At 39.0% G+C, this 20780-nt stretch overlaps 1 protein-coding gene across 3 annotated transcripts in view; it reads left to right on the forward strand.

The window, feature by feature from the left end:
- Positions 1–20780, forward strand: part of Myo1d (myosin ID) — a 340584-nt gene that overhangs the window by 242366 nt on the left and 77438 nt on the right. For all 3 annotated transcript variants that reach the window (XM_063249624.1, XM_063249625.1, XM_003469616.5), the window contains exon 21: positions 6337–6491. In XM_063249624.1, the coding sequence (XP_063105694.1) occupies positions 6337–6491 (155 nt within the window). The remainder of the gene's footprint in view (positions 1–6336; positions 6492–20780) is intronic.

Below are 20780 nucleotides of genomic sequence, written 5' to 3' on the forward strand. Positions count from 1 at the left end.
GTGTGTGTGTGTGTGTGTGTGTGTGTGTGTGTGACTGTGGGCACATACCCCGAAGTGCAAGAGGGCATTAGAGTATGAAAACACAACTATTTGCACTTGTTAAATTTTTTCTATCAGGATTAAATCACTGTTTTCCATATTTTTCTGTTCTAAAGCATTTTAAGTAGCATAAGAAATGCCTAATTACCTAGTCTTGAAAATTTTGCCCAAAACATCAACTCTGCACACACAGTGACATTTAGGAAAGTGTTTTTCTGATGACCTAATGCTTTTTCCTCGTTATGGGTCAATTCTTACATATTTTGCTTTGAGTCAAGTTTAGTAATCATGCATTTCATAAACTTTCTAATGTATTAATGTAAAATTACAGATATTAGTTACGATTGCTAAAGTAAGCATACTTCAGCTAATTCTTTTGAATCTTTTTTCAAAGAATCAGCTCTAATTTATCACGTTTCTTCTCTAATTCATCAGTTCTTATTAAAGTTCAATTTGTTTACATTTCTTTTGTTCTTTTCTATTTGACGGATTTACTTATTTATTTAATAATAAATGTAGTAGGGCCTGTGTATTTTGTTCTAACTTTAGCCTTGATTGAATACCATGCTGTGCAAAGTCTCTTTCTCATTAATTTCTTTATCTGTAACTAATATCTTTAGGAGTTAAAGAGGTAAGTTATGTTTTGTTTTAGTTTCTTAAAAATTTTTAATGATAATAGTGGTGTGTTAACGTTTTGTTGTAATTGTCTAGTTTTATTGTACTATGGTTATAGAATGTGGCTAGTGCATCGCCTACTCTTAATTAGAAGAATGCCTTTTGTGACCTAATACATAATAGAGATATATAAATTTATTATGGTTTCAGAAACCATAATAAAGGCATGTATAGTTCCATGAGTCTCTAAGTCCATTATTCATTCAGCCTCTCCTGCCTTCATTTGTTTTTTTGTCTGCTTTAACTGCCAAAGACTGAGTCACCACTAAGATTATGAATCAGTCCATCTCTTTTGTATATGTGTAATTTTTTTGCTTTATATGTTTCAATACCATATTCAGTATTGATATAGTATTCAGTATTGAAAACTGATAGTATTTAAAACAAAAAGGCTTTTGTGTTTTTTGCCTTGGATTTTGTATCATCTGATATCACCCATTCCTGCTTCTTTCTGAAATACCTTTCTCCCTCAATTCCTCTTCCTCCTCTTCCTGCCCCTCAACTTCCTGCCTCTCCCTCCTTCTCTTGCTTGTCCTCCTTCATTCCTTTTTCTTTTTCCCCCTTTGTGACAAGCTCTCACTTTTGTTTCCCAGGCTTGCTCTCTAATTCATAGGCTTAAGTGATCCTCCTGCTCTCAAGTAGCTGGGACCACTGTTGTGAACCACTGTGCTCAGCTGGTCTTTTGTTGTTGGAGGTGGTGCTGGTGGTGGTACTGGGTTTTTTTTTAATCTTTCCGTATCTTTTTGGTTTTGATACATATTTTAAATAGTTGAATATTTTCTTTTACCAAATCTGTGAGCTTTCCCATCCAATTAAAGAGTTGTGTTCCACTCCCATTTCGTATCAGTCCTTTTTTTCTTAAGTTTAATCATGTCGCTTAATTGATTTCTATCATCCTAACTCCTATGTTGGTCAAGTTTTTATTCTGTTTTTACCAATCACTAGAAAGCTACACAGCCAGGAATGGTTGTACGTGCCCATAACACAGCACTCTGAGAGGCTGAAGCAGGAGTATTGCGAGTTTAAACCTGGCCCAGGCACTTTAGGGATAAAACAAGAGCCTATCTCAAGAGGGGGGCCGGGGTGGGGGGGACACGCCAGAGGCCAGAAGTGCAACACAGATTGAAGATCTTGGGCTCAATCCCCAGTACCAAAACTAAATAAATAAAACAGATTATATAGTCTTTATACTTTTAAAGTGACTCTGTTAACCATTTAAACTGATTTTTTGTCAATACCTAGAATAAAAGTGGATCTGCTTACCTCCTACGGTAACTGTTGTTTCCTTCTCTTGCCATACTCTTCCTTCAAACACATGAAAGCACTTTTTTTTTTCAAGGAAATAAACCTGAATGTTATTTTTCCTATGTAAATAACATTTATTTTGCCTGGGTTCTTGATGGTTTTCCCCCTCTATTTTACAAATTCAAAACTGAACTTCAAATCCATGTCATCCTATGTCCAGTGACTCCTCAAATCTTTCTGGCTGCTTTCTGTTACTGGCTCTGGAACATATTCATCATGCTTATCCTTCAGAATGGTTCCTTCTGATAATGGTCTCTTTGGCACGTATTTCAAGGTTTGCTCCTAGTACATTTACTTGTCCTCCACCTTGGTCTGCTGCAGAGAAACACACCTGCCCGACTCCTTACAGCATCCACCGTGTTCAGGACTTGTTCTTCACCACAAGGAGAGTCTGGGAGAACCAAGATTGCTACAGTCAGAGGCTCTGCCCTACACAGATGCTCAAGACCAAAGAAGAGGAGGCTTAGTAGATCGTGTCATAGAGACACCACAGACTGTGAGACCAGAAAACAAGGAGGCAGCGTGGTGGGGTGGGCAGTCTTGAGGGGAGTTTCGCTTTTGTTTAGAGAAGTCTCTCTGTGTGGCGCAGCTTCCCAGAGATAACTGAGGGAGCAACCCGTTTCCTAACAGAGGTGTTTCCACACATTGCCTTGCATCTGCACAGCGCTCTGTAGTATTTAAACTGTATTTTCAGTCTTACATTTTCCTGTCATACTTCTCTATTTAGGGTTAAAATCCTTGAAGATGGAAGGGTCTTTGTTTTCTTTATTTTTTTTTTAGCAACCAGGGTTGCTACCATTTGATCTTCACCGCAGCTCTATAAAGTAGATGAGAGACACCTGTTCTCATCTTTATTTTGCAGAAATAAAGAAGAGAAAGACAGAGGACTTAAGAAATTAAGTGGTTTTTTCACAATCTTAATAGTTAAATGGGATGTGCAAACATGCAGGTCACTGCTAAGCCCACTCCTTTTCCCCACTCACCATCCTAAAGACTTCTTGGATGCTGCTTGTCCTGTCTTGGGACAGCAGAGACCTATTGTCATTGTTGGTGAAGCAGCAAGTTCAGTGCTCCCCTCTCTCTGTTCTCCTGGGACAAGCACACTCCCAGGCCTGAGCAACATGAAGCATTAATTCCTGCTGACAGCAGATGAAGCCACCCAATGGGGAAGGACAGGGAAAGCAAAAGAGAGAAGCCCACACCCCAGTGGGGTTAGGGCTGAGCCATGTGGGTAGGGGTCCCCTGACTCTAAGATGTCAGCACTTATGCTGCATCTGGCTCCTGTCCCCAGACCAGCAGCTAACGCCCCTGGGATATGCCAGCACTTATCACTGCCATCATTCTCCTTTTGTTAGGCTTTAATTAAGGCCTCTCAGGAAGCGTTACATAAATCCAACTCTGGATTTAAAATGTAATCAAATGAGAGTGAAGCATCATAAACATAAAACGTTTTTTAAATGAAAGTATTTTTAACTTAATGGCATAAAAATTATCTGGATACAGTACATCTAAATAGCAGAGAGATTGCTGTATTGTCTTACCAGTGACCCCAGAAAGCCCATGATTCACTTAGGTTAGTTAATGATTTCTAATTCTTTGAATACTTTATTTTCTCTTCTCTTTCCATGAGGAACCAATATGGCATTCTTTGAAATCCCTAATTCAGCCTAAGAATTCACTCCTAAAAAGATCTACTCGTAGGAATACTTTCAAAGCAGCTTATTTTATTTAACATGCCGCCTTTAAAAAGAACATAGGTCTGCATCAGTCCACCACCTGATTTCTGGTTTCCAGATCTGCAAACCAGCTAACCTCCTTGAGCCTCAGTTTCCTTCTCTGTGCAATGTGGGCACAGGAGTAAGTGGCCTTCCCACTGTAACTGTTAAAGTGTTCTGTGGTGGTTTGATAATCATCTCTTCTGCTAACCCAACTGGATTATGAGTCCCCCAAGAACAGGGCTTGTGTCTTTAGTACCTTTGCGAGGCCCGTCCGCACCCCAGGTGCTGGCACTGTGCACCAGGCATTGCCTTGTCCTCACTGATTGCCTCTCTCATTGATGCCACCCGCACCAGCTGGAGGCAACACTTTAGTGTTTTCTACAACAGAACACAAGATGAAAATTCACTCTAGCTTCTGTCTTATTGACTAGAATGTTTTAGAATCAAAAGCAGTGAGTCATACTTTTTTATTTATATGTATTAAAGTTGATCTTATCCACACTGGTATACAGATCTGTGAGGCTTACCACATCCACAGTTCGATGAACTACTGCCACAATAAGAGTAGTTTCATCTCCCTAAAAAATTCTCTTGTATCAGACTTCTCCAACCCTATACCCTGACACCTTCTACTCTAGTGTCCATCTTTATAATTTTGTTTTCTAGAGTGAAATATACAGTATGTAACCTTTTGAGATTGGCTGCTTTCACTCAATGTAGTCCCTTTGAGATTTACACATGTAGTCACACATCAATAATTTATATCATTAGTTTGCTCCTTTCATTGCTAAATAACGTTCTATTGTATAGATGTAACACCGTATATTCATCCATTTACCCACTGATGCATATTCAGGTTGCTTCCAGTTTGGACCATTTATAAACAGAACTGCAGTAAGCCATGTTTAAGATTTTGTGTGAGCATAAGTTTTTTGGTTGGTTTTGTTTGTTTGTTTGTTTTGTTTTGTCTTTTTCATTTTTATCGGTACCAGGGATCGAACTCACGACCGCACGCTTGCAAGGCAGGTGCTTATGCCGCTGAGCTAAATCCCCACCCCACCCCCTCAAGTATAAGTTTTTATTTCCCTAGGATAAACACCTGAGAGTGAAATTTCTGGCTCATATGGTAATTCCACCTTTAACTTCTTGGCTTAGCCACCAAAATTTTATAACTCACCCATACTGTGTGTGAGTTCCAGTTGCTCTGCACTCACCAGCGTTTAGTATTGTTATTTTGCTATGGTGGTAGTCTATTTTGCTTCAGTCATTCTAGGTTTTTAGTGCATCTCATTATAGTTTTAATTAACATTTAATTAACATAGCAGTGTTGATCATCTTTTCATTGCTTTCTTGATGAAATTCAGTTTATTAATTTTTTCCTATGGATTATGTTTGGTATAATTTCTAAGAAATGTTTACCTCAAAGTTACAAGGGTTTCTCCTATGTTTCCTTCTGAAAGTTTTAGTTTTACATTTTATATTTAGATGTGTGGTCCGTTTTCGGTAGTTTTTAAGGAGTATGAATTATTAGGTAGCTGTTTGTTTGTGTTAGAATGTGGAAGACCAAATGTTCCAAGTTATCCAAATGTCCACAATACCTTTTCTCATTGAATTGCCTTTGCATCTTTTTGTTGTTTGGTTTTGTTTTGGTACCAGGGGTTGAACTCATGACCTCACACTTGCCAGGCAGGTGCTGTCCTGCTGAGCTATATCCCCGGCAGACTTGTCTTTTCATTCATTGTTTTATTCTGTTGTTATATTGACCTTTTTAAATATTAGTTTAGCCTTATATTTCAGTAAACTTCATTGAATAATAGTGCATTGGTTTTATATGTTGTTGGATTTGATTTGGTAACATTTCATTGACCATTTTTATATCCAGGTAAAATTACTGCATGAGAATTTAGGTTTGTACAGTTCTCTTATGCTATCTGTATCTATTTTTGGCATCAGGATAATGATTCCTCTTGAATGACTTAGAAGTATTCCCTTATATTCTATTTTCTAGAGGAGTTAAGGAGAATAGGTGACATTTCTTCTTTAAATGTTTTATAGAAGTCACTAATGAAATAGCCTGGACCTGGAGTTTGTTTTTTTCCAAAGGTTTTTAACTATAAATTTAACTTCTTCAACAGAATAAAACTATTCAGGCTTTTTGTTCTTGGGTGAGTTATGATAGTCTGAACTTTCAAGGAATTTGTGAGTTGTTGAATAAGTTGCTGTATGTAAAGCTGTTTAACATAGGCTCTCATTACCTAGTTAATAATCTGTGTGGTCAATAGTGATAGCCTCTCTTCTTCTATTCCTGCTACTGGTAATGACATTTTCTGTATATATTTTTCTTTTTGGGCTAGAGATTTATCAATTCTTGTAGTCTTTTGAAAGAACCATCTTTTTTGTTTTATTGATGTTCTCTGTTTTCTGTTTCAAATTGCATTAGTTTTGCTCTTATCTTTATTTCATTCAACCTTTGTATTCTAATGAAATTGAATAGATTGAATTAATCAGCATTATTGAGCAAAACCATCACAAAATGTATTTCTAAACTTGTTCTTTCAAGAATCATCCTAATAGTTTTCTATATATTGTCTCTTTGCAGTTGACTGGTTTGAGCGTCTCCAATGGAAAGGACCAACTTGTAGTGTTCCATACAAAAGACAACAAAGACCTCATTGTCTGTCTCTTCAGCAAGCAGCCAACACATGAGAGTCGAATTGGAGAGCTTGTTGGAGTCCTGGTGAATCATTTCAAGAGGTGAGTTTTGTAACAAAGACAAGTTTTAAATATACAAAATCTTTTAATCATAATTGTCACTGCATAGTTTTGTGCCAGTATTAATATAGTAAGCTATTTTCCTCCATAAGGGCTACTTAAATCAGTGATGGTGAACGTTTTAGAGCTTTCAGTGATACCAACATCCCACTGCAGCATGCATGCCATAAGTTCACAACCACTGACTACTACTTCATAGGATGTAAAATTAGCACTCAGCCTGATTTTCAAGATTAAAAAGCCAAATATGGTGATGCACACCTGTAATCCGAGTACTCAGGAGGCTGAAGCAGGAGGATCACTGTGAGTTCAAGGCCAGCCTGGGCTACAGAGTGAGTCCAAGGCCAGTCTGAACTGCAGAACGAAACCCATCTCAAAAAGACAAAATGAAACAAAACAAAAAAATTACTCTGAAAATTAAGAATGATCTAGAGCCAGCAATATAGTTCAGCAGCATGGCACCTGCCTATTAAGTATGAGGTCCTGAGTTCAATTCCTAGTTCAAAAAAAACATACCGCAAAACATTAAGCATGATCTTCTGTTTTTCTAACTTGTTGCTAAGCCAATGAGAGATTTCCCCAATCATTGTTTCTTCACTGCCAATCCAAATGTAATTAAATCTTAAAATAGAAAAAATTGCTTTGTTTTCGTACCAAAAATTAGAATCTAAAGAATACAGCTTCCCATTTACTCCAAATATAATCAGCATGTCTACTATGACTGTAAACAAATTAGAATTAGAAGATGGATTTAACATAGCATGTAGTTCCATGAAGACTAAAGAAATTCCACACAGAGGCAGTACCTGCTCCTGAAACATGAAGTCATGGTGGAGTATGGTATCTTCCGAGACTGCAGAGTAAACCTGTATGATCTCTAGGGGGTGTGCGTGCAACGAACAGTGATGTAAGAAGTAGAAACAGAGTGCAGATTCAGAGGATGGTCAGCACCAGTAAATGGGTGATTTCACGCAGAGGAGTGATCCGGGCTGATTGTTTTTTGGAGCTGTGTTCAGAAGGGGTTTTTCCTCCCACGAGAGGTCGTGCAGTCAGTGAGATGATGTGACTTACCCAAGTTCGGCGTTCTCACTGTGCCACACCACCTTCGCCTCCCCTACCCGACCTTGAGGCTGGGAGCATTTTATTTTGTTGATAAATATGTAATTTTAAAGGCAAACTGCACTGATTAGTTATTTCCTCTAGATTAAAATAAATCATTAAATATTTTATATAAGTAAGTGCTTTTTAATGCTATAAATAATGCTTAGTGGCCATGGTAGAAAAATTAAAGTCTAAGGAAGTACCAAAAAGTAATAATAAACATACTGGCCTTTGAAAAACATTCCTTCCAGAAGAGGATCAAGAGATTGTGGGGGGAGGAGGAGTTATACTGTATACTTGTACCAACTTCCCATGATGAATATAATCATTATGCACTACAAATATGTACATGCATTAATAAAAAAATTCCTTCTTTTGTCAAATAATTATAAAACTTACCCCCCCCCCCAAAAAACTAAAGAGTTTTGACTGGAAAGTAAAGACACAAAGGAGACATTTCCACAATAATGGTTATAATTCACCTCAATAGGTTTATTTCCTTACTAACAGTTATAAGCATTTTATGGATAATTGAAGGAATTTTAGTTTGTTAACTTTAATTTGGATGCTTGTACTAATGAATGCAGTCATTTTTGCCTGGAGAATTAAAGGGTTTTCTCAGTCTGGGTCCTTGTTCAGTGAATTCCAGCCTCTGTTAAATGTCTTCTGCAACTAAGAGACAGAAGCTGTTAGTTGCTCTCTGTCTATATCATATGTGTCCTGAGACATGTCTCCAGGTGCATGCCTCCTACCTTTAATACATGCAAGAAGTTTTATTTCTTTAAAATGTATAACTGTAGAGAAAAGAAGGCTGCCAAGATGGGTGTTTTCTGTTTATTCTTCCTGATTTTATCTTTTTAATTAAGAGGTCATGTAGTGATGGGACATAAGAATCTCTTGTCTCTGAAGAAAACTCAGCTTAAAATTTTGACCTTTTTTAGTTATAAACATCAACCTGTTATTGACTTGGTTAAGGTTAATTTCACTTCTTTCCTTTTATTTTTCTTCATTATTAAGTCTCATATCATTGTTGTAACTTTGAAATTAACATTGTGTTTCACAAGCATAATGCTGTGGCACATAATCTTATTTGGCCCTGGATTAATTATGGAAATCCAAAAGTAAGAGGGATTTAACTCCAGACCAGTTTTTTATCCTCTATATCATTTCCTAAAAGTGCATTCTGAGATGTTCTCTAGTAAAAAGTTGGAAGAAAAAGGCTCAAAATTACAAAACATACCATAGATAGACTTGGACAGGAATCACTAAACAGGAAAGAGAGAGAGAGTGTATGTGAGTCAGAGAGAGAGAGAGAGAGAGAGAGAGGTAGGTTGGTTGGTTGATTGATTGATTGATTGATTGAGAACATAAAGTCCATGGGCAAAATTCTAGCTAAGGACCAGGGATTTAGCTCAGAGGCATAAACACCTGCCTGACAAGTGCAAGGTTGTGAGTTTGATCCTCAGTACAAAAAAAAAATTCTAGAGAGACGAAGAGTAAGTACAAATTTTGAGTAAAACAGTATCTGATTAGCTCAGCATCACACTATACTCAAACATAAGATCGCACAAGGACAAAAAATATAGTCCAACTCTACTTTAATACCAAAAATGTTTTAAAATCCTAAATAAAATGCCCACAAATGGAATCCAAAAGTGTTCTAAAAAAATAATACTTCATGACAATTGAGGCCACCCTCTAATAATATAAAGATGGTAGGATCCATCAGAAAGCTGTATTAATCTGTTCAGATTGAAGAAGAAAATAATTTCATATTTCCAATCGAAGAAAAAAATACTATTTGATGAAAGGAAATACTCATTGCTAATGAATAAACTTACAAAGAAAATGAATAAATACAGAAGTGAGAATAAGAAGCAGATTTGCAGCTGCTAACCAGAATTGTTGAGCAGCAGTTGTTACATGGCTACCACTCCAAGGACCTGTGGCCCAGTTTCTCTTCAGTCATGCTAACCCCGGTGAGGGGAAGGGTATATACAAGCTGAGGGAAAAGGTGGGCTTGGGGAGATGATATGCTGATGTAAAGGAAGGATATTGTAACACCACGACTCATATTGAAACTAAAAGACAACTCTAACTGAATACTACCGTCTCTTCAAGAGCTAGCGCAGCAAATGGCTTTCCCCACTCAGAGCAAATAATAATCTGGAACAAAATAGCAATAAAACTATGCATAGGTAACCAAAAACAGGCAAAGACAGATGAAGAAAAAAGAAAAAGTAGGAATAAATTTTACATAAAAAGGCCCAAAGTAGAGCTAGACTAGGTCTATGTTCCTGCCCTAACAAAAAATAGACAAAATATGTGAGACAATCATTTTCAAGGCCCTAGCCAGCAGGCAACAAAGGACAGTGGTATCTCAGGGGTGAAAAGCACACATATAAGTCCTACAGTCACCCCAGTGTCCTGTCCCTGTATGGGGTTTGCTAACCCATGGCCCACACAGCGAACTGAAGTAGAATACAGTGGGCACCCCAGCCAGTAAGGCTGAGAGCAGAATCTGGGGAGACCAGGGCAGCGGTGTTTACAACTCAAAGTGCCAGAGAGGAGAGAGGTACAGATAACTTCGGAGATGTGTTTAAGATTCCCTTGAATATCCTAAAGTACTGACCAAGGGAAGAGAAAACTGCCCGTGCCTGGGGGAAGAGGTAGCTGAGAGACCAGAGGAAGAGCATCATTTGCTCACATTCAGCCAGGAAAAGGATGTCTCCCTCCCAGGCAGACCGGAGTGCTCATGGTTCATAGGACACTGGTGAGGACCCAGCAGGGCTTGGGGAGAAGGTGCCCCTAGAATAATGACTGCTGTGGTAAATACTGCCTAATAAATCTTAAAAGCAAGATCCAAAAGATCAAACTGCTTGCAGATAATTTATGTCCTGGAACAAAGTACATCAAATATTTATAGGAATACAAAATTTTCCACAACCAAAAGCTAGAATTACAATGTCTGATTCCAGTTCAAGCTTTCCAGGCATGCAAAAAGGCAGTAATAATCCATTCTGAGAGACAAGAGTAACCCAACTAATACTAACCCAGAACTGACAAAGGTGTTAAAATTAGCACAGACATTAAAAACTATTATAATTAAATTATAGTGTTTGTACACTGACTACAGACATGGAAGATTTTTTTTTATAAAGTGTAAATCAAACTTCTAGATAAAAAAATATACAAATGTTTGAAATATTTCATGATTCAAAATAAAAATTAAAAAGGCAAAACTTAGCCCGCCGTGGTGGCACATGCCTATAATTCCAGCCCTTGGGAGGCTGACACAGGAAGATCTCTTTCAAGTTCAAGGCCAGCCTGGGGTGTACAGTAAGCTCAGAGCTAGCATTTGTAGCAAGACCTGTCTCCAAACAAACAAAAAAACCAAAGACCAAACATTGCTTTTCACGTTTATCAGATTTCTCCTCATCATCATCTTCTTTCATGAGCGGGAGCCAGACCTTTGCTAACATTTCCTTCCAGATGAACCCTGAAGCTGAATACAGATAAGTGTAAATTAGCCTCTTTGTCTACCTCCTGCAGTTTGTACTCACTCTGTACTTATTATTTCTGTAGCCAGGTACCCACATGCACACCTTTCATGTTCTGTAAAACATCTGAAAACAGTCTTTCTTTTCTTCTTAGAGCTGGGTAATGAACTCTGTGCCTCTTCCATACTAAGTACATGCTGTACCTTCAAGGCTGAGGAGTGTTTAAATAAAGTATGTCCCAAATGGTGACATCATGAGCATTTAAGGCCAGGGACCATGACTCAGTGGTAGAGGGCTTGCCCAGCAAGTGCAAGGCCCTAATCTCCATCCCCAGCACCATTCAAAAATGTTTAAAAAGGAGGCCTAAAGGTATAACTCAGTAGTAGAGCACTTGTCCAGCAGTGTGAATTCTGGGTTCAACACCCAGCACCACACACACCCACACACACCCACACACACATACACACTCACTCAAAATCCAATCTAATGACCAGTGTGGCTTAAGTATAGACCAACTGAAAGAGATCCAGAAACCCCGGATACAGCCATACAAGCAAATCCAGGCTGTATCCGACAGATCAGAATTTCCATCAGCAGGAGTGGTAAACACCCAATGTCAGAACACACTTCAGATGAGCTAATGAAGTTGAACAGGTTTCTTTCTCTACTGCAGTACTTTTTCCTACCTTTGTTCACTGTAAATGCAGACAGTACCAGAAAGAGAAAAATTCTATGTTGATATAAAATTGGTTCCAAAATACATTGAGTGAGAAGAAAGGAAGGTACAAAACAGTCTATGTAGCAGTGCTACCATTTGTGTAAAAAAGATTACATTTGTGTAAGAGGAGAGGTCTGTTTTAAACTAATTTATTACAGATTTCTCTCATTGCAATATCTTTAAATAAATAGTAGTATGTGACACATGCCATTATGAACCTTGCCTTTCACCTCTACCTAATATACAGATATAGACAGCACTCAAATGTAAGTTACGAGTATTATGGACTGTCTGAAAAAATATGAAGACAATGAGCAATAACGTTGTCTCTGGAGACTGGAACACTATTTGGAACAAGAAATGTAGGGTTATTTTTCACTGTATACCTCTTGCAATAAATATGTGTGTTATTTAAAGTTTTCACTTTAATAAAACAAATGGCACCTAGTTTTCAGCATATTAGAGATGGCTTTGGATTCATTATTATTTTTCTTTCTTGTTTAAGAAAGTAGAGTAACACAAAAGATACTTTCTATCTCATGGAATTTCAACATCATGAAATGATCTCAAATGCAGCCTCTTGGACTATCACCATTCTGTATGGTCCTGTGTATCTCACAGAGCCAGCCACAAAGCAAAGCAGGTTTCTTTTCCCGAATGGCAGTGGTTTGGTTATGAAGATGGTGAACCAGGCCCTGAGTTTGCATTCCATCCTCAGCACCAGCTACCTGCTGGTAGTGAGCTTTTCTGTCCACTAGTAAACAGATGGTCTCACATTGGCGGCCCTGACTATAGAGTCACCAGCAACCCTGCATATTAAGCTGTCAGAGGACCCATCTGCCCTAAGCAGCTGTCCAGGCATTTGCCTGTCTGGATACCGGAAACCTCAGTATAAGCCCAATCTCCAGCCTTGAAATTTCTTGAAATTTCTTTATTTTTCCTGTTCTATTTCTGTGGATGAAAGCCAGGAGTCAGTGCCATCTGCCTCTTGTTTCTCATCAGCAGTATCCTTAATATCTATTTAATTAAAGGAGCACTGTTACTGAATTTAACGGAACATTTGACCTGCTTTTCTATTGTGGCTTGCATATGTTCGTCTTAACTCTCCCTTAGAACCATGGACACACACACACCAGGAAGCAGGCCACCGCTTGGCTGCTGTGCATCACTATTGCTGGCAGGGAGGTAGAGGCTAGGGGCCAGGAGAGATGAGGGTGACTGATGAGAGGAGGAAGAAACAGAGTGAGCCACTTCCCTCAGGTCTCGGCTGCTGGCCTCTGTCCATTCGGCTGCTGAAGCCACCTTAATGCTGTAACCAACATCTTTTCGGTCTTCCTTGTACATTTTTATTTCATTGATTTGTGTTCCCAGACTATTTCCCCAAAGCCTGACTACTCATCATAGTAACTTATATTCTAACTAAAAATGTATAAAAAACATAAACATAGTTAAAAATAATGTTGATTATCATCCAAAGAGGATTGGTTGGTTAAATTTTGGTCCATCACAGTGGAGTATTTGTTTGATTTAAAATTATAGCTATTACCCAGGTGTGGTGGTACACATGTGTAATCCCAGACTTATGGCCACTGAAACCGGAGGACTGCAAGTTGGAGCCCAGTCTGGGCAATTTAGTGAGACCTTTCCTCAAAAAAAGGGAGGGGAGGACTGGAGATGTAGCCCAGTGCAAAGATCCTTGGTTCAATCTTCAGTACCACAAAACAGTGATGACGATAAGAGCAATAGTAATATTTTTTTAATTTTATTTAAGGAGAAAAAGAAAAAAAAACAGAAAAAGGGTACAAGTAATACAAAATTTAAAATATAAACTAAGAAATCACTAGTTAATAGATTACATAGTCTCATCTTAGAAATAGTTGTTCAAGTTACAAAATTAAAGCATATAAAGTGGCCTTTAAACAGTGAGACTGCAAACAGTTTTGTTCAATGATCCAACAAAACTCAATAATATGGTTATCTATCTTATACACTTAAACATATATGCAGTTATAACCTTTAGAGCACTTTCTTTTCTTTTCTATTGTACAATGACAATTACACATTTTGTGTTTTATTACTCCCACAGTTCTTATTACTTTTTTTGAAGAGAGTAAAACCAAATGCAACATATCAGAACAGAGTCAGTCAAATCAAAAAGATGGACATAATAGATAATGTAAAAACAAAATACAAGGTGATCAACAATGGTTACCATACTGCCTCTTGCTATCTTAAGAAGAACTGCCTATATCATCAGTTATAATAAAATTGAACAAAACAGTAAAGAATAAAACCAAAACATTGGAGACATTACAGGACTTTAAAAGAAGATAAAAGTCAACCAGAATGGGTGTCATAATGAATCTTATTGTCTTCACAGTTGTTGCCTATACTTTCAAACTTGGTACTATCAAGCTAAGCAGAATAGGGGAAAATCAGTCAAAACAAGATGGTGAGGGCAACACAGGGTTTCAAATCAAGTTAATAGGAAATCAAAGTATGTTACTATAATGTATCCTGCTATTTTTTGTTTATTTTTCCCTTAATTAAAAAGATAAGTAAATAATTTTAAAAAGGAGATTGAAATAAAAGAGGGCATAACAACAAAACAACGCAGGTCAAAACATAACTATTTAAGCAAAATAGTGTTTCACCACAAAATATCCTGACATAAAAGTAGTTACCATAGTGTCTCTTTCCTTGAAATCTTTGAGTATAACTTTGTATACTGTAGCACCAAACATATCCAGACAATGTAAAACCATTCAAGAGAATGACATTATTACAGGGTATTTAGAACCAATTAACAGAAAATGAACAATGGTTTCTGTATAATCTCCTTGTCTATAAAAGTTTTTGCTTATATTATCACATATAGTAAAATCCAATAAGATACAACCTGTTAAGACCAATGGAGACAGAAGAATAAAAGCTTGATGGGACTTCAAAACAAGATGATACTAAATCAGCACTAGCTATTATGATGTCTTGTTTTCTGCAAAATATCTGTTCCTACCATCCAGTCTTCTCTGCCTCGTTTCTGTTGAGCTCTTTTTCTGTCATTTGTTGTCAGTTTGTCTTCTTCGTTTCTCTTTCTGCTCCATTCATTGTGGCCTGTCTGCCACTATTTGTGGAATCTTGGTATTTTCCTTTTTTAGAATATCCTGCAATATTCTCTGTAGAGTTGAACTGGTGGTTGCAAATTCCCCTAGTTCCTCTTTATCCTGGGAGCACTTTGTTTTTCCATCAATTTCTAGGGACAGTTGTGCAGGATATATCAATCTTGGCTGGAGGTTGCTATCTTTCAAAGCTTGAATTATTTCCCCCCACGCTCTTCATGATTTGATGGTTTGTGCCGAGAAATCTGCTGTAATTCTGATGGGTGTTCCCTTATAAGTGATCTGTTTCTTGTCTCTGACAGGCTTTTAATATTCTGTTCTTATATTGGATTTCTGGAATTTTGATTATTATATGCCTGGGTGTAGCTCTGTTTGGGTTGTAGGTGGCTGGGGTCCTGTACACCTCATACATCTGAGTATCTTTACCTTTTGATAAATTAGGGAAATTCTCTTGGATTATTTCTGTGAATAGCTTTTGTAGGCCATTTGTTTGTGTCCCTACTTCTTCTTTTATGTTCTTAAGTTACAGATCCTCTAATCATCTTCTAGCCTTTGTATTATTGCTGTTTGTTTTCTTGCTATTTTTAAGAAGTTTTTCATTTCATGCTCCTACATTACAAATCTGTCCTCCAGTTCGGATAATCTATCCTTAGTTTCTTTCAAGCTGTTATGCCAGCTTTCGATAGAGTTTTTAGTTTCCTGGTAATCTCTTTGAACCTGCTTCATGTATTCTATGTTTTCTCTATTTTCTCCATCAAACAATTCTCCCCTTTTTTTCTGTTCTTCCATTCCACCACCTGTTTTTTCTTGGGCAGTGCTTACCATTTCTCTAACTATTCTACTTATATCTTGCTTTAAGTAATTAATAACTTCATTTTTGAACTTGTCTATGAGGCTCTGGAGATAATCACTTTATGTCTATTGGTGCCATGTCTGATATTGCATGTTTCTCAGGATTGGGGGCCGAGGACCCTTTCTTGTTGCTCCCTCTTCCCATATTTTTTGTTCCTTCCATACAAGCATATATAGGAGGCCCAGTTTCTTTCTTTGTTGGTTACAGTTTGTTTGAATTGTGCCGGCTAGGTGTTCCCGCCCACTGCAGTGTACTAGGAAGACACAGACCTGGGCAGCCTATGCTGGGCCCGCCCCTCCAGGTCAGCCTACCAAAGGCTTCCCTGTTAGGGTGCCCCTCTAGGTGCTGGGACCTGGTTTGGGCTAGCCTACTGGGTCTTAAGTCTGCAGTATCACCCAGGCCAGGCACTCCCCACCAGTCCCACTTGAGAGGGAAATATGTGACTAAGGACACTGCAGCGTCCTGTTCCGGCTAGTCTGCCTGGTCCCAGTATGTCCTTTGCTGAAGCCTCCTACTCTATGGAAGGGTCCCTGATCCACTCACTCACCACAGGTCAATGCAGGGCTCCCAGCCAGGCCCGCTCTCAAATCCATTCACCACTTCCCACTCTCAGAGCTTTCACGCCTCTCTCCTTGCCATGCCCATTGGGACGCAGCAGCGGCTACAGGAAATTCATATCGCAGCTTCCAGTGGCGCAGGCTCCAGCTTCCGCGCTGAGACCTTATCTGTTCCTGTTATAGCACCGGGATTGCATTTCCAGTTGGTTTCTCTTAGTTTAGTTTGTTCCTGGGTCGGCAGGGTATATCTCCCCTTGCTTAGGATTTCTCACCCCACAACATTCCTGGATATTAAGTGGGGTATCTCAGAGAGCCTCCATAGCTGCTGCTATCTATCCACCATGTTCTCCTGGTTCTGAACAATAGTAATACTGTAAAATAAAATTATAATTGAAGGGATCCAATTTATTATGGCAGAAGAGTGAGTGGCTACAGGAAGAGATACTAACTTTCCAGAAGTTGGAAACTTTCCTCAGCCACAAAGCTACTAATAGGGTGTCCTTAACCTCTCATCACTTCAGCAACCCTTTCCCGAGTGTCCTATAGAAAAGGGCTCTTCGCCCCCACCTCCAGCAGTCCCTCTCCCCTGCCCTGCTTCATTTCTCTCCAGGGTTTTCCTTGCCACCTGAGATGCCATACTTCAACTTGTGTGTGTGTTTCTTGCATATGTTGCAACTGAAATATAAGTTTCATGTAAGCAGAGATTCTTCCTACTGTTCACTGTAGTTTGTCCTAGTGTTCAAAACAGTGCCAGACATTGAATATTGATTGTGAAGTAGATGATTGCTGGCTGATCAGACCTCCCTCACTGACTTTGTAAACTTCACCAGTAAGAAGATGCTAATGCTCTCCTCTTTCTTTCTGGAAGAAAGGAAGAACCTTTTTCTAGTGCTCCTCCTTCTATGAATACCTCTCATACTGATTCCAGGATTACAGCTCTAAGCAGTGTAATGCATCTGGAGATAGAGTGATTAGGTATTTCAAGATAGCAAGTCGGCAGATAAAAGGGCTATGGCTAGAAGAGGGTTATATGCTGAGGGTTGCAGCTTTTCCCTCACTTTACTTTAACAACTAAACAACTAGAAATAATTTCAGACTCTGTTAGTGAGCTGACGAAGAAACAGGATGCAGGAATGCCTGCTCACATCAGCAGTTTCTTAATAAGTGAAAGACTTTGAAACCACAACTACAAGCTGTGCACATAAGCCAGCTCCCCAGTGTAAGAGCTGAGAAAGGGATTCTAAGTACAAGCAGGTGGACTGAAGGAGGAGCCAAGGATACTCCATATGCCCCTTTTATGTGAGAACCCAAGGACTGAGATGAGATCTCCTTAGCATAGGGTCCATCAGGAGAGATATTAACAGTACAATAGATGTAAACAGTAAGACTTGAAAGAAAAAAGAAAAACCTGTTTCTGAAAGAGAGTGTAGCAGAATGTTCATATGTAAACTATCTGCTTTAGGAAAGCATGGTCTCTATGTAAACAGACCAAAAATGTGACAAAAGTGAAGAAAGTGCTCACTGATACAGGAATAATAATATTCAGTTATTTGAATTAAATAAGAAAATATACAAATGAATTTAAATCAACATTAAAATCTGGCTGGATGTGGTGGTACACACCTGTAAATCCCAGCCCTTGGGAGACTGAGGCAGAGGATCACCGAGAGTTGGAAGCCAGCATGGGCTACACAGTGAGTTAAAGGCCAGCCTCACCTGCATAGCAAGATCCTGTCTCCGAAAAAGACAAAAAAAATCTGAAAATAGCACTTGATATTGAAAAACATAGAGCTGATCTAAAAGCAAAGTTTCAGGTGGTCTCTAATATGCAGCAGAAAAAGACAAGATTGAGAGCAAAGAGTTAGTGTTTAAATGGTGGCTACTTGAAAAAGACTGCAGAAGTAATACTGTATTCCATGGATGTTGAATGTTAACACCTCTGAAGTTGTAATGTAACTTATAATTGATGGATTCTCATAGTTATGATGGGAAACATTTTTTCTTGGTGATACACAAATGAAGGATGCATCTTACAAAGACATATTTAATGAATATGATAATTTAAAATATACTAGGCGAATATCTTACTGCTCTAAAAACACCTTGTCTGACAATTTAAAGTACCTACCTGTTACCATAGTGACCTTTTTAATTTCTAGGGTTAATAACACATCTGTATTTTTTAATCACACAGATATAGGAGTATGTGAGATTCCCTTACAGAGGAAAAAAGAAAAACCAGAATTTCCTTCATCTTCTGTTCTGCAGCAGAAAATGCTGGGAACCACTGAAACAGCATCTTAATTTTTCAAAGGGAGAAGGTTAGGGCTGGAGAATATGCCCAACCAAGTTGTCATTTTTATTTAACAGTCAAATGCCTCAGACACTATGCATGCTCCTGGGGCTCTTTGGAAGAGGAGCAGCTATGATCAGAGAGTCAAAAGCTGTCACAATCTCCATCTTTCATCTTCACTTCTCTTTGCTTGCCAGCTTCGCTCTTCCACAGTGACTGCCTCCATGTGACTGGAAATGTCTGCAGCTGACTCCTAGGATCTCATTCATTGTCCAGCTTTGCCACCAAAGGAAGGAAGGGCCATATTCTCAGGACTATTGTCCCAAAATCCCAGGGAAGTCTTTCTACCAACCTAGTAACTAAACCAGAGTGATGTCATGTCATGACATGGTCACTTTAGCCAGAAAAGTCATCATTTCGTAGAACATGGCAGTCTCTAGGCAGCCCAGGAGACAAGGAACTTTTGGAAAGCCTGAGTGATTGGGGGTGAAGTGTATGAGACCAGCATTTCCCACACAGAGCAGAGTGACCTGGGCAGGAAAACCAAATGTTACAGCATTTTTTCAAATTGTTGAACACATAGACGTCTGTCAGAATTAACGTGGTTAAATACATAGTGGTAGGGCTGGAGATTTAGCTCAGCGGCATAAATGCCTGCCTTTCAAGCAGGCAGTTGTGAGTTTGATCCCCGCTACCAATAAAAAGGAAAAAGACAAAAAAAAAAAAAAAAAATACATAGTGGTACTTCCAAAAAATAGAACAGCATGCAGCCATGAAAACAATGACAGTCTTTTTACATGAGGGCTCCTTAAAGTGTGTGCTGCGTCTGACTGACATCCCCTTGGGAGGCTTAAACCCTTCTGAGGCTTCTAAGTCGTGATCTCCAGGAATCCACATCTCAAGAAGCTACCCACCTGCTCCTACACACCCAATTTGGGAGCCAGTAACTTCAGAAGCTGACAGAAAATGACCAACATCAGCACATCAGGTTTTGATGTGGCCGATCTGCTGAGACCATTGTTAGTTTTTTTTTTTTTTAATGAAGCCATTAAATGTTCATTTTTTCCAAATTATTACCAAGTGCAAAATAAACATCTTCTGCTGCCCCAGTAAAAAGCGGCTGGGGGTAGGAGGAGGGCTGAGAGTCAGGGAAAGGGGCAGTCGGGAAGATTAAGGAAGCAAAGAGGATTAGAAATGAGATAAGAATTGGCAGAGAAGTCACATAGGACCAGGATTCTGTTGATAACATCTGCTCAGACAGAGGAGTCATCATTCAGTCTAAGCAGTGGTTTTAATTACCCATGAGATGGCAGAGAGACCCCACATGTCTACTCCCACATAGGAAAACCCACCTGCAAATAGCAGGCTTCCACATAATGCACTCACCTATGTGTTTGTCTACTCAGACCCATCTGCTGTGCACCAGAGAGGACACAGAGGACACCTTCTGCCCCCATGCTGGGTTCCAAACCCAGACAGAGAAAAACCTTAAAAGGTTGTCAGTGTGAGTAAGCCCAGACCAAAATCAAACAGTGGTGAGGCATAGCAGCTGCCATCTACTGTGAGCAGTCTCCTTTCTCCATTTCACTCCCTCTGCTCTGTGCCTGTGGAGACTAAGAAGTGCTACCCTTGGCCAGAGCTCCCTTAGAGGGTGTGCCGGGGACATAGTCAGCTCTTCCTGCTTTTATGTTGGAGGTTGTCTGGGGATTTTTGTGCAAATCAAAGTGACTGACTTGCTTTATGACGTGTCCATCATGCCTTTCATGTTGAAAGAGTAAATCTAAAAGTACTGGAAAACTGATCTTGTCAGTGTCCCCACAGGTAATATACACCTGTAGGAGTCATACTACATTTTCAAAGGCTGTAGCATGAAACTTTCCAATATAGGTTAAAACGGAGATCCTGTGAGATATTTCAGAATTTACCAAGTGGTTAATGAACAATACCCTGGTTGCTATCATTGGAGTTTCTTCCTAAATTGGATGTCAAGTGTAACTCATTAATAGGATTTTTCAAAAGGTGTTTGTTTGTTTGTTTGTTTGTTTGTTTTTTATCAGCACCAGGGATTGAACTCACAACTGTGCGCTTGCAAGGCAGATGCTTATGCCGCTGAGCTAAATCCCCAGCCCC

The sequence above is a fragment of the Cavia porcellus genome, unplaced genomic scaffold (genome assembly GCF_034190915.1).
Source record: "Cavia porcellus strain 051 isolate PalLab524CR breed Dunkin Hartley unplaced genomic scaffold, mCavPor4.1 scaffold_6, whole genome shotgun sequence".
Classification (NCBI taxonomy): domain Eukaryota; kingdom Metazoa; phylum Chordata; class Mammalia; order Rodentia; family Caviidae; genus Cavia; species Cavia porcellus.